The sequence below is a fragment of the Calidris pugnax genome, unplaced genomic scaffold (genome assembly GCF_001431845.1).
Source record: "Calidris pugnax isolate Ruff unplaced genomic scaffold, ASM143184v1 scaffold9, whole genome shotgun sequence".
In the NCBI taxonomy this organism is placed as follows: domain Eukaryota; kingdom Metazoa; phylum Chordata; class Aves; order Charadriiformes; family Scolopacidae; genus Calidris; species Calidris pugnax.
The window spans coordinates 263,482-276,306 of NW_015090778.1; the positions used below are offsets into that span (position 1 = coordinate 263,482).

At 53.9% G+C, this 12,825-nt stretch overlaps 1 protein-coding gene across 1 annotated transcript; it reads right to left on the bottom strand.

The window, feature by feature from the left end:
* Positions 1-1,041: 1,041 nt before the first annotated feature.
* LOC106892799 (brain-specific angiogenesis inhibitor 1-associated protein 2-like) lies at positions 1,042-12,774 on the bottom strand. The gene is made up of 3 exons (XM_014950310.1): positions 12,661-12,774; positions 3,069-3,144; positions 1,042-1,157 (listed from the first exon to the last, which is right to left on the bottom strand). The coding sequence occupies exons 1-3, from the start codon at positions 12,730-12,732 to the stop codon at positions 1,048-1,050; spliced, it is 258 nt and encodes an 85-aa protein (XP_014805796.1). The 5' UTR covers positions 12,733-12,774; the 3' UTR covers positions 1,042-1,047.
* Between the last annotated feature and the right edge of the window lie 51 nt (positions 12,775-12,825).

Genomic DNA, 12,825 nt, shown 5'->3' on the forward strand with positions numbered 1-12,825 from the left:
GCCCGAAACAGGGAAACTGGAGCCTGGCCCCTCCAAGGGGCTGCCCACCGACTGCCTCATCTGCCTTTAGAGTCATTTCAGCTCAGCCTCTTATCCATTAATTGACCTCCTCGGAGAGATGGCATTAATGAGGACGGTTTCCCTTCCTAGCACAGCAATCTGCTGAGCCAGACCCACAGGAGGGACCAGGAGGAGGAGGAGAAGTTCACCTGGGACTGCAAAGGCAAGGAGACCAAACCCCACCTCAGCCCCACCAGAGGCTGCAGCATCCCTGGGGGGAGCCAGGAGAGGAGCCACCTCTGATCCCTTCTGCACAGGGAAACAGCAGGGAGGGGGGAAAAGCTTGGGGGGAGAGCACAGGAGCCTCATCCAAGCGATGGGCAGACTGGAAAGACAGCTTCCAAATGATTTACCAGGGGAATAAATGTAGGAAAGGGAAAGGAGGCATTGAGCATCACTGCTGTGATCACAGCATCACGCCCACAGTGCTGAGACATGGCACAGGGCTTGGGGGGCAACCACAGCCTGCTCTGGGCAACTGCCATCGGGAGGAAACATGCTCCAGCACCACTGACCTGCTGGTCCCCAGCATCATCCCCTCATCCCTGCCTCATCCCCTTCACCAGAGGATGAGGGTGGGCAGCGCTGTCCCAGCTCCCAGAGCAGAACCTGCTGCTTTTGATTCCTGGCATTGCCAGGGAGCCAGTCCTGTGGCCACTGGCCACCAGCTCCTGCTGCCACCAGCATCAGCCCAGCAGCATCTCCTTTGCAAGCCAGCTCCTCCACCAGAGCTCCTCCTTTGCAAAGCGAGACGAAACCACCGCTCTCCACAAACGCTTCCTCTTCGCAAACACCACCAGCTGACAGTGCCCCAAAATCCGGACACTAAGAATAGCAGGCTTTTTTTTTTTAAGCTACATTAACAGTAAACACTTTTACCATTGGCATGAAGCAGGATCAGCTCCACATTAAGCTTATCCCCATCAACAGCAAAAAAAATCCGGTTTCATTCCTCTGCCTGGAGCCCGCTCTGGACTGTGACTCCATTTAGCAGTAAATTGGTGACTTACCCAATTCTTTCGATCCTTGGCTTTCGCTGGCCAACTCTCCCATCTTAACCAGAGCATCAAAGTATCCTTTTGCTGCGTATGTCATACCTATGAGCATAAAAAAAATGCAGGTTATATTCTGTTTAAAGGCTATAAAAACTTCTATGGCACTGGATAGATGCTAGACACTAAAATAGACAATACTTCAAAGGGCTTAACCCCACGGGGAGGGAATAGACAACAAACAGAAGGAAAAAAAAAAATGAGTGAAGAAAAAAAAAGCTCAAGCAGCAAGATTACAGGGCTATTTAGGAGGGAAAAAAAGGTACGTGTAGGACCTAGGTGGTTTTCATTCCAGTGTAACCATCAGCCTGCTTAATGCTGCTCAGACAAAAAAAAAATCACTGTGGAATAATTGAATATCACAGACTTTCATTATAGTTCAGTCTTGTTTGTTGACATTCCAGCTACACACTCCACTTTAATCAGATAAGCAGGGGGTTTCCTCTAATCACGAGAACATGTTGTACGGCTTCAGCTCAACACCGTCAAATTATGTGCTGAAGCCTCTTCCAGCATGATTTACTCATTAAGAGACTTCCTTCAGATGCCCTCGCAAGCTCCGAGATCCACAGTAAGGGATGACCAAAGACAATTTTCAAAAATTACAGGAAGATCTTGAGCTTCAAAGCGCATTCACAGCAGGGATGTGAGAAAAATAGAAATCAAGCCATCGTGCTGGTTTATCCACAAAACGCTGCCGTTACTGTGCCCGTGATAAAGCAGCACATCACAGACTCCACCACCCGGGTAATTAAAAGCTGCATTATCAGTGTAACATTTGAGAAGAACAAATAAAAAAAAGGACAGTCCCAAGGGCAACCTCTTCTCCCCCGTCAGACCCTGCCTTCTCCTTCCTCCCCTCCTGCAAGAGCCCACCCCAATCAGGAACCCTGCTTCGTTAGCATCATTAGCAATAGCTGGGAAATGCTGATGAGGGTGGATGAAGTGCCCCATCCCTGGGGGAGCAGAGTCCACAGCCCCTGGGCAGTGGACCGGGATGGACGGGCACGTCCCACGTTACAGCCAGTTGATCCATTAAAACCTGGTTAAAAACAGTGCCGAGAACTGGCCCGACAGGAGGGAGCAGGGGAGCGCAGGTCTGTGGCTCAAAAACCCTTCCCTGAAACATCCAGGAACCTCATTTGACTTGTGGGAAATAAAATTTGCCCCGGGCACAAAGCAAGAAGGCACAGATCCTTCCCAAAGGGTGAATTTCAAACACCGCCGTTTAAGAACAGGAGACACCAAAATACTTTTTTTTTTTCCTCCACTGGTTTAAGATGATGACAGCCTCTTCCCTTACACTTTCATGGAGCCAATTAAAAAAAAACACGAAAGCCAAGAGAGACGTGCAGCACGGCTGCGCAGCGAGCAGAGCCCTCCCTCTCCGGGGTGGAGGAGAGCCTGCCTTCAGCCTCCTCAAAACCCAGCCGAGGAGGGCCCAGGCACTTTGTGAAGTCATTTTAAGTCAAAATAGTCCATTTTTGGTTTTCATCAATTCATATTTTACTTTTGAGCATTTAAATCTACACCTCCCTGATGGCTCTCAATAAGACACTCTATTCCCAACCATAGAGTTGCCACCAATATTTTTAGGTTTCTTCCTTCTCTCCCAATCCATTCTTCTAGGCAATTTTAACATTTCGGTAACACACCTTTATATATAACTTAAAATCTTAATTCTGAATATTTTAAACTAACATTTAAAGATCAATTGACTGGGGAGATGTTGCCCAGTTGCCACCCAACACTTTCACACTGTGCATTTTTGCAAAGCTTTGCAATGAGGTCCAAGAACCATCTCCCCAGTTTCCTCCCCTCACTCTCCCAGGGAAAAGGAGCACCCCAAGCTGATTTTCCAGCTTCCCTCCCTTCCGAGGTCATCCTGTCCCATGGGACCCTCACCAGCCTGGCAGCCCCCAGCATCTCAATAATAAACACATCACTTTCACTTACTTGCTAAGGCTTTTTCATAGGTCTTCCCCATAGAAATGAAATTCCTGAGGCTGGGATTGAACTGCTCCATGATCGTCTAGAGGAAAGAGAAGAACATTGCCAAGGGTTAGAGCTGGTGGGGAACTGGACAGAGTAGCTCCGTGCTCCCCAGGGCAGCCACACTGAACTCCATGCTCATAAATGCAATAATGGAACAAAAATAAGTCCTCCCACACCTCTCACCACTCAACCCAGGCTTCCCCACGACTGCAAGAAGATGCTGGTTTAAGAAGTCTTAAGTATATCTGTGTCTTGCAAATAATACACAAAAGCATTGGTCCTACTGGCCTGGAAGGGGATGGGGTCAGTGCAGAAGAAGCCCAGCACTAAACCAAACATGATAAGAGCTGTTGAACACAGACAGGAATCAGCTGAATGCAACAACCTGTGCTGCCACATCACACCATGTCTCCTCCAGCCCTTCGCAAGAGCCTCGGAGGCACCTTCACCTCTCACCAAGGAGAACCACTCCAGAGGACCATCCAGCTCTGGTGAGGGACAATGGGGCTGCCCTGACACCAGAGGAGAGCAGAACCTGCACACAACAGAGAGGGGAGATGCCCCAGATCCTCCCTTCATCCCACCGCTACACCGAGGAAGACCAAACTTGGGTTTTGAAGGCCATGAGGCAGAGGTTCAATGACAAAGTGGCTCTGCAGTGCCTCAGCAAGAGACACTTTGTGCAGGTGCTTCACCATAAGGGATAAGGGAACGTCCCAAACCAGAAAGGTATCAGATATAGCAAACATAACCACCATAATAACCATAAGTGGCTGTTTGAAGAGGAAGACCAAACTTGGGTTTTGAAGGCCATGAGGCAGAGGTTCAATGACAAAGTGGCTCTGCAGTGCCTCAGCAAGAGACACTTTGTGCAGGTGCTTCACCATAAGGGATAAGGGAACGTCCCAAACCAGAAAGGTATCAGATATAGCAAACATAACCACCATAATAACCATAAGTGGCTGTTTGAACCAACAGGCAACGGTCCTCAGACCAACCATGGAGTTGACCTGAGCTCTGGGAGATGATGTCCCGCTCCTGGGATGACCTCAGAGAGCAGCATCAGCTTGATCCATGGACAACAATGGACAAGCAGAAATGGTCGAGGAGCAGAATTCAAAATAACCACCAGAGAGCCAGAGCCAGAACAAAGCCACCATTGCCCCCACCGAGCTGGCGCCAGCCACGGCTGAAGCTACGTGTGAGGAATTTACACCTCGGTCTCCAAGCCCTGGGTGTCACTTTCCACCTGCCCATGAAGGCATACATTAGGGTGTTGGTGAACACCAGAAGTGCTGTCTGACAGCTTTTCCTCCCTCGCTTTAAGGTCCTTATTTAAACATAGCAGTGGGGGGGGAGGAGGAAAGGAATAATCGGATCACAAAGAAGAAGGGCTCTTTGTACGTTTGGCACCGCACGCCCCCACCGAGCTGGTGCCAGCCGCGGCTGAAGCCACGTGTGAGGAATTTACACCTCGGTCTCCAAGCCCTGGGTGTCACTTTCCACCTGCCCATGAAGGCATACATTAGGGTGTTGGTGAACACCAGAAGTGCTGTCTGACAGCTTTTCCTCCCTCGCTTTAAGGTCCTTATTTAAACATAGCAGTGGGGGGGGAGGAGGAAAGGAATAATCGGATCACAAAGAAGAAGGGCTCTTTGTACGTTTGGCACCGCAGCTCCTGACCCTCCCCTGCCAGAGCTATTCAATCCCCAGCGCTGATAGCATCTCTAAAACCAGACACCCAGCCCAGCCCTGGAAGAGACAACAAAAATCTCCATTCTCTCCCTGAAAATCCCACCTCTGGACCAAGCCCGGCCACAGCTGAGCAGCCCCGGAGCTGGTCCCACCTCAGGGACAGCCCCCAACCAAGGGTACCACCAGGAAATTAAGTGTAATGCCTAAAATGTCCCCACACACCCCAAGAAGGGATGTGGGGGTGTCCCCCCGGGATGCGAGGGCTCTGCACCCCCCACACTGGCAACGTCCCATCCCGGGAAGGGGAGGGAAGACAACAGACAGACACTTATGGAGAATAAGCTGATTAAGCATCTGTCACCTCATCCGAAGCTGGCCAAACACTATAAAGCTCATTTTCTGCCTGAGGCATTTTTATCCCCCCTGTTCCTGCTGCCTGGCCTTGGGAAGAACCCGACAGTTTAATTTCCCTGGGAGGGTGGGGGGCTCAGCCCTCGCCTCCCCCATCTCCAACCAGCCATTTCTTCTCACATGGGTGAGCAGGAACCCGTGCGAGGTGCCAGCTCGGGGATGGTGTCCAGGGCACCATCCATCATCAAGCTGCTGGTATTTGCTGGCAGGAGAAATCCTGAGGTGCCAGCTCAGGGACAGTGTCCAGGGTGCCATCGGGGCCATCACTGAGCTGCTGGTATTTGCTGGCAGGAGAAATCCTCCTCATCCTCCATGGAGCAGGCGGCAGCAGCCCCGCTCCCGGCTGGAAGGTGGTGGGATGAGGCTGGAGCCCCAGCCCAAGCCACAGTGACCAAGAAGCCACCACCACCACCATCATCATCATCCTCGCCACCCCGTCCCACAGCACCCTACGCAGCCCTGCAAAGGGCAGGAGATGATTGCAGGGATCTGACAAGGCGAGCGCCAGGCTAACGAGAAACCCCACCGCTAATTAAGGCTGCGGGTTAAGCTCGGCAGCAACATGGCACACGTGGAAGCTGCTTTGGGGCAGCGCCGAGCAGTTCAGTGAACACGCTCAGCTTGAAAGGAGGAAAATGAACCTGTAGCAACAAGCCACGTCGTGAGTTGTTTTCCCTAATCGCAGGAGACAATTGCACAGGAGTTAATTAACACCGACGAGGATTGCTCCGTCCTTCCCACCATCACGTTTAGCTTGGGTCAAAAAAAATCCACAATCCGCCTGTGTTATCCCACCAAGGGGCTGGAGAGGCGGGATTGCTGCCCACGGAGGGGACAAGGACATGTCCCCGCTACCAGCAGAGCCCTGGCTGCAGCCACCACCAGGCTGGGGCTCAGCTTGAGCAGTCTGAGGAGGAATAACACTGAGGCAGAAGAAATATTGGCAGAATTTCTGTGGGGAAGTGATTTCTTTGTTTTTTTTAAACAGTTTGCTGGGTTAAGTGCAATAAGTGTTTATGTCTATGTCTGTATACATGCATACATAAATAAAGTGATTTTTGCAGCAGCGCCTGTGTAAACACACACCTCCCTGAAGCACGAAACTTCGCGAGTAAGTGATGGAACAGGATCCTCAGAGGAAGCATCACCCAAACATCATCCCGGTGGCACGGCAGAGCCAGGAGCACCGTGCCCAAAGGCTTTGTGCCACCGAGCTGCTCCCTCCATCCGTGGCTCTTGCAGGGATCAGAGTGAGGGAACAGATTCATTGGAAATCCCCTTCCCCAAAGTTCAGCGCGTCTTCCCCAAACTAGAGGGAACTAAATCATGACTCAGCCCCAGCAGCTGCCAGCGCCACTCAGAGCAGGGTCCTGCTCCCCCCTGACCGACAACTGCCATTTTAAAGCAATAAATAAAGAGAAAAAAGCTCCACTGAAAGGGTGACCAGCTGAAGAAGGGGGGAGGCAACTCGCTGCCGGCCAAATAAAATCCACAAAACTTTAAGAGGAAGTTTGCTGAAAGTGAGTGTTTTTAAGACATTGTCTGAAGCCTCCAACAACAACAGCCCGGCAGGATGAGGATGTTGAAAAGTGCTCTTCACTACAGAGATAAAAATAGAGGTTTTTCTAGCCTTCTTCTCACTCCCAGGGTGGGAAGGGAAGGTGCCTCCAGAACTAACACACCTTCGCAGCCCCCGCCAGGTGAGAAGCTGAAAAGCCACCAGCTGCTGAGGAGAAAAACAAACATATTTTTACCAGATATATCTGTGTCACGGAATATGCTCAACAAGCCATCACTTGCTGCACCCGAGTCAGCCAAAGGGCTCAAAGTGCAGGTCCCACCACGGGGAGGGCAGAGGTGGCCACGGGGCTAGGACAGGGCTCTCCTTGGCTGCCGAGGAGAGGGTGGGTTTGCCGGGCACCGAGGCAAAGCAAAATTCTGTTTAACAAAAGCAAATCTCATTTCTCCCTCAAATTTTGCTCCATCAGCACCACCCACAAGTTGTTTGCCTTCCACGCGCCGCCCGGGCAGAGTTTAGAAAAACACAGACCCCAGAAAAAAAAAAAAAAACCAACAAAACACAACACAAACCCAAAACCTGGCAGCGAGAGGTTGAAAGGGCTTTGCTTTGTTCCACGGCGCTCAATTCCCTGGGTAATACCACTCAGCTCCCCGGGATTGGCACGGCTTTATTCAGCTGCCAGAAATGAAACTAATGCAAAGCACGAGGTCTCCAGGACATAGTCCTGCTGAACCGTGTTTGGGGGGGAAAAAAAAGAGGCAACAGAAAATGAGGTCCTGGTTTCCCCCCCGCTCCATGAGGGATCCACCAGCTGCTATTACAAGGCAGCCCATGAAGTAAAAGTTTCAGTCCTTCCCCAAGAAGGAGCTGGAAATGGAGCTGGTTCAGGCTGTATCAGGTTTCTCCTCTGTAGGAAAGACCTGCCCGACACCTCCTTCGGGGCTCTTTAAAAAATTTAAAAACAGGCTGAGCAGTTCTCCCCAGTTCCATCCCCGCAGCCTCCCAAGGAGCTCCTAAAACTGCACACAGAGGGAAATAAAGAGCAGGTGCTGCTTTGCTCTGCTGGGGCAGGAGATGCCAGTGGCCATGGGCTGCTGGTCCCCCAGGCTCTGCACCAGCCACAATGTCATGGCCAGACCTCACCCTGCCATCAGCAACACACACGCTACCCTGATTATGGAGCTGTAATTACAGCTGACTTCATGTCCAGTCTCTCCTCCACACAGCCAAGGGCTGGAGACACCAGGATCACAGCAAGGAGGCTCCTGGATTCATCCTGGGATGAGCATCACCACGAACCCCACAGCATCTACCAAGCCCTGGGCTCCTCCTCAGCCATCCTCCCCCAGGGACAGCCCGGGCAGCGCTCGCTGGGGACACCAGGACACCTCAGCCAACACGAGTGATGGACTTTGAGCTAAAAAAACCCAACAAGTGTTTTCCTAGGACCACTCTTTGCTGCCCATACACAGCAGTAAAGCACGATGGCCCCGTGTGAGACCGATGCTGCGCAGTGGCATGGGTGACCCAGTGGCACCCACAGCTTTCTTGGGTGACTCATGGGTGACAGCAGGACCTTACGTGACCATGACGAGTGCCATCAGAGGGGGAAGCACCATGGGACTCTCCACCCCACTGCAGTCAAGCTGCAAAAGCGGCTCAGCTCTAAGGAAGTTGGGCTTCTAAATGGGTCAGCCCAGCTCCAGGAACGCCTTCATTATTTCTTGTGTTAATATTTAATGCCCAAACCAAGCCTGGTGCTGCCTCCATCTCAGCTTGTCCTGCTCTGTGCCTTCAGAAGACAGCCCCGTAGCTTTAGCAGCCAAGTTTCAGCTGGGAGGGGAACCCCGCCAGGCTCGTTAGCGGGGCTGATTGCAATTACTTACCACACACCCACCACCTGGAACAGCCCCATCCAGCCCAAGTCCCCAGTATCTCAGTGCACCGTAACACACAAGTGTTTCACAACCCGAGGTGCTGACGGCTGCATCCCGCCCTCATCCCACCTCACCAGGGCTCCCACAGCTCCCTCCAAGCAGCAGGAATGGCTGGGCCACTGTCCTCCAGCTGGGGCTCACACAGGGTCCTGCCCCAAAGCCAGACCAGGGCTCACCATAATCTTTAGCAGAGAAAGAAGCTGAGGAGCAAGGGAATCAGGGGGGGAAAAAACTCAGGGTCCCCATCTAAAGGCATTTAGCTTCTACTAAATTGCATCAGAGGATGAAGGAGCCCAAGTTTCAGCTCTCAACATCTTTGTAACCGGGGTCTGGGCTTGAAGAAAAGAGGAATGGGGACACACACGGTGCACAGAGCCCCCCCAGCATCCCTGGGGAACACCTCACCAGCCCCCACCCCACAAGGCAGACCCGTCCCCAGCCCCCCCGGGGTTGGGATCGATGTAGCCAGACCAGGAGGGTCACCCAGCCCCTTCCTGCAGACCCCGCTCCGAGGAGCTGGGCTCAGCCAAAGGCTTCAGCCGGATGAGCTTGGCACAGGAGGTGGGAGATGTGTGTGCCCCATGAGCAGCACGGTGGGAAACCACCAGGAGAGACTTAACACAACAAGGCACCGAAAGGGGATCCAGCAGCTTCCTCCAACCCAGGGAGCAGCATCCCCCATCAGCAGGGATGAGATGGTGTACCTTCGGCAAGGCAAGAGCATCCCACTTTATAACACTTCTTAGTCCCCAAGGTCCAGCAGCCTGGAGATGTACCATCTCAGCAGAGGTTGGAGACCCCTCTCTCCCCATCCACAGGAGCAGAGGAGCTGGAGCAGCCCCCAGCACCCCCCCAACACTGAGTCCCATGGCAGCATGGAGCCTCGCTTGGCTGTGGAGCCAAGACACCTACAAAGACGCAACCCCAGCAAAAATGTGGTGTCCCACAAAAACACCACAGCCCCAGAATCGGCTCACTGTGGGAGAACAAGCCCAGTTATTGCTGGAAAAAGAATTGCCACCACCAGACCTGCTCCCCAGTCTCACACCAGCACCCACTGCCCGTGGGAATACCGGTGCCACCAGCCACCCTGACATCCCGGTCCCACGCAGGGAGCAGGGTGCGTGGAACTCAGGGGTGGCACAGGCTGGCACCGGGGGCCAGCTCCTTCTCCCTCCATCACACCGCATCGTCCCTCCGCTGCCAAACACCCCGAGCCACCCACAATTTCCCTTCTGATTCACTTGAGCAAGACCCGGAGAGCAAGGCTCCCCTTCCCTCTGGACTCAGAGATAACGAGGCAAGAGGCTGTTCTGCCGGCAATAACATTGATTATGTGGAGCCAACGGCCACCAGGAATGATGCCTGCGTTTGTGCAAGACAATTAGGCTTGGAGTTTGGGGTGCTTTTAAGCAAACACCTCTTCAAACGCGGAGCTATTCATACACCATTGCAAAACAATCTTCCGCGCGAAGGAACGGCTTTCAAATGAAATGGAGGTTAGCCCATAACCGGTGATAATCTGTCATAAACGAGGCAGATTTGTCTTCCAGGGAAGGAGGAACTGCTGGTGCCTCCTTTTCTGCGGGAGGACGGTCCCCTGGCGAGGGATGAGCGGTGCCCGGGGAGCTCCAACCCCGCGCCCCACAGCTGCGAGGGGGTCCGGGGGGTGAATCAGCGCCGGGGAAGGTGGGATTACGTTGGCGGAAGGTGCCAGCAGCCTCCGTCTCCCTCTGTAATTACTACACATGTGTAGGCAGCTGCCTGTAGTGGCAGCATCGGCGAGGGGGCGGCTGACAGCTCCTCCACCATCTCATTAGCACAGTCACTCCGAGGGCGAGCACTGGTTCTGGAAAAATGATTACAATGGGCTTCCCGAGCAGAACGCCCCGGGAAAGCCTGCGCGGGAGACGGTGCCTGGCACAGGGAGCTGCCTCCTCCTGCTCCAGACCTCACAGGGAACCAGCTCAACCCCCTGGTTGACCCCAGCGTCGTCCCCCTTCCTGAGGGGTCTCTCCTCCTGACCACAGCAAGGTTCCGGCCACTGAACATGGGCCAAAAAACTTACTTGGTCAATGGGGACATGAAGCACCAGGGCTGGTTTTGAACTGGGAGACACCAAAGCTTAAGGAGCTCTGGAGTGTCCAAACAGTCCCTGAACCTCCAGCCCTCATGCTGGGCTCCAGGAGGCCACAGAAGCCCTCAAAGAAACAGGCAAGCACCGTGTTCCTGCACACACCCCGTGCCACACATCTCCAGAGGCTGAGAAAAGCACCATCTTCTTCAGAGGAGACAAGGTTCCTCGTTCACTGCAGGAAAGGCAGAGTCAGGACCCTGCTCCTCCAGCTCCCAGCGCAGGGACACTGATGTTGGGTAAAACCACAAGATCTGCCTCCAGCTCCGCGTCCTCCCTCCCTACACCCCGGCTGCTCCCACCAAGAAATTAAAGTGTTCCCTAACTGATGGAGACATTTGGACTCCTCTCAAGTCCATCTTTGGCCCTTGGGGCCCCTGTGCTCCCCCTCCACTCCAGCCAGGCTTCCATGGAGATGGTGCTGCCGCTCTCTCTGGGCCAAGGGTGCTCTGCTCCATCTCTAGACCCACGGCTCACACAGCACAGGAAGGATGAAGCCGATGGTCAGAGGCAAGAGAAGAGCCCAACCAGCACCCACCCTTCACCCCTTCTATCTCAGAGCACCAAGCTCCATTTAAGCGCAGGGGTTGCGATGGCAGAAGCCACCCCACATGCTCCTCACTGGGCTGCGCCCGGAGAAATTGTGACCTGCTCCCACAAACCTGTTATTAGCACAGTTCTTCGAGGACAACACACCTCAAACAACAACTGAGTCACCAGCTGAAACTGATCCCAGCAACTGTCCCCAGACCAACCCCACCGTCACTTGGTCCAGGGAAGCTCCGGCAGCTCCTGGGGCTGAGCCGTGATGGGGACCCAACTGCATCTGCCCTCCCAGTCCAAGAGGAACCCACACAACCATGAGTTGGGCACCTTGGCCACACTGAGAAGGTGGGAGGGATCCCAGACACCCAGGCCCCGGCCGTGGCAAACACCAAAGCCCAGCAGCTCCACTGGGAGACCCGCTCTAACATTCCAAGTAGCCAAGATTCCAGGTGCCATTAGCTCCATCCCAACATCTTCCGTGCCCCCAAACCCCAAAACCTTTGAACTTCACCGCTATTTTTTTGTACTACATTTTTCTATCAGAGCTTTTTTTTTTCTTCTGCTTACTGCTCCCAGGTAACTCAATCCAAGCCCTTAAATCGCAGGAAATCATGCAAGCTTTCCAGTTTAACAAATGACATCCTGCATTACATGTTAGGCTAGAAAGGTTTTCGTCGACTCGGGTCACAGAACCCAGCAGAGCACAAACCACTTCCTTCACGAGGAAAATTAAAGCACATAAATTATTTGATTTCTTTTTTTTCTCATGGCACCGGGAGCAAAGCAGAAAGAAAAAAACCCAACAAAACAACAAAAAAACAAACAAACCCGAGAAATTCACAAACTCCGGCCGTAACCAGGGCAGGGAAAAGGCTCCGGTGGTTGTTAATTGCTGCCGGGACGCGAGTGGCCGCAGCCCAGCCCCGGCCCGAGGTGATTTGGGGACAACCCGGGGGGGATCAGGCAAATTCCCACGCCGGCTCCTGCCCCCCCCCGAGGGATCAAACTCCCCCCCCAGCTCGGCACCCACGGGAGGTTTTGGGGTCCCCGGGGGTAGGAACTCCTCGCTCCGGGGCTCCGGCAGCCGCCCCGACCGGCTCCGGGCGCTCCGTGCCCCGACATCCCGAGCGCATCCCCGGGGATGGAGCGGGGGCGGCCGCCGCGCCTCCTCCCGCCGCCCCCGCGGAAGATGGAGGAGGAGGAGGAGAGGGGATTAAAATAAAAGAGGAAAAAAAAAAAAAAAACCACCAAAAAATCCCCAAAACGGCAACGGTGCCCCCCGGGGCCGGCACCTGTTGCCGGTCTGACCTTGTAGACATTCTCGGTGAGGCGGTGCACCTCCTCGGAGCGGGACATGGCGGGCGGGCCGGGCAGCACCATGGGCGGGCGGCGGCGGGGACGGCGCGGAGCCGGGCGGCGGGCGCGGAAAGCAGCGCGGAGCGGCGGCACCGACGCCTTTTATCAGCTGCCGGG

Excerpts from the sequence above, each read along its gene's own strand:
- LOC106892799 (XM_014950310.1), bottom strand. The coding sequence starts at position 12,732 with ATGGTGCTGCCCGGCCCGCCCGCCATGTCCCGCTCCGAGGAGGTGCAC. Across the intron at positions 3,145-12,660 it reads TCACCGAGAATGTCTACAAG|ACGATCATGGAGCAGTTCAA; the intron begins GTCAGACCGGCA and ends TCTTTCCTCTAG. Across the intron at positions 1,158-3,068 it reads CTATGAAAAAGCCTTAGCAA|GTATGACATACGCAGCAAAA; the intron begins GTAAGTGAAAGT and ends TTATGCTCATAG.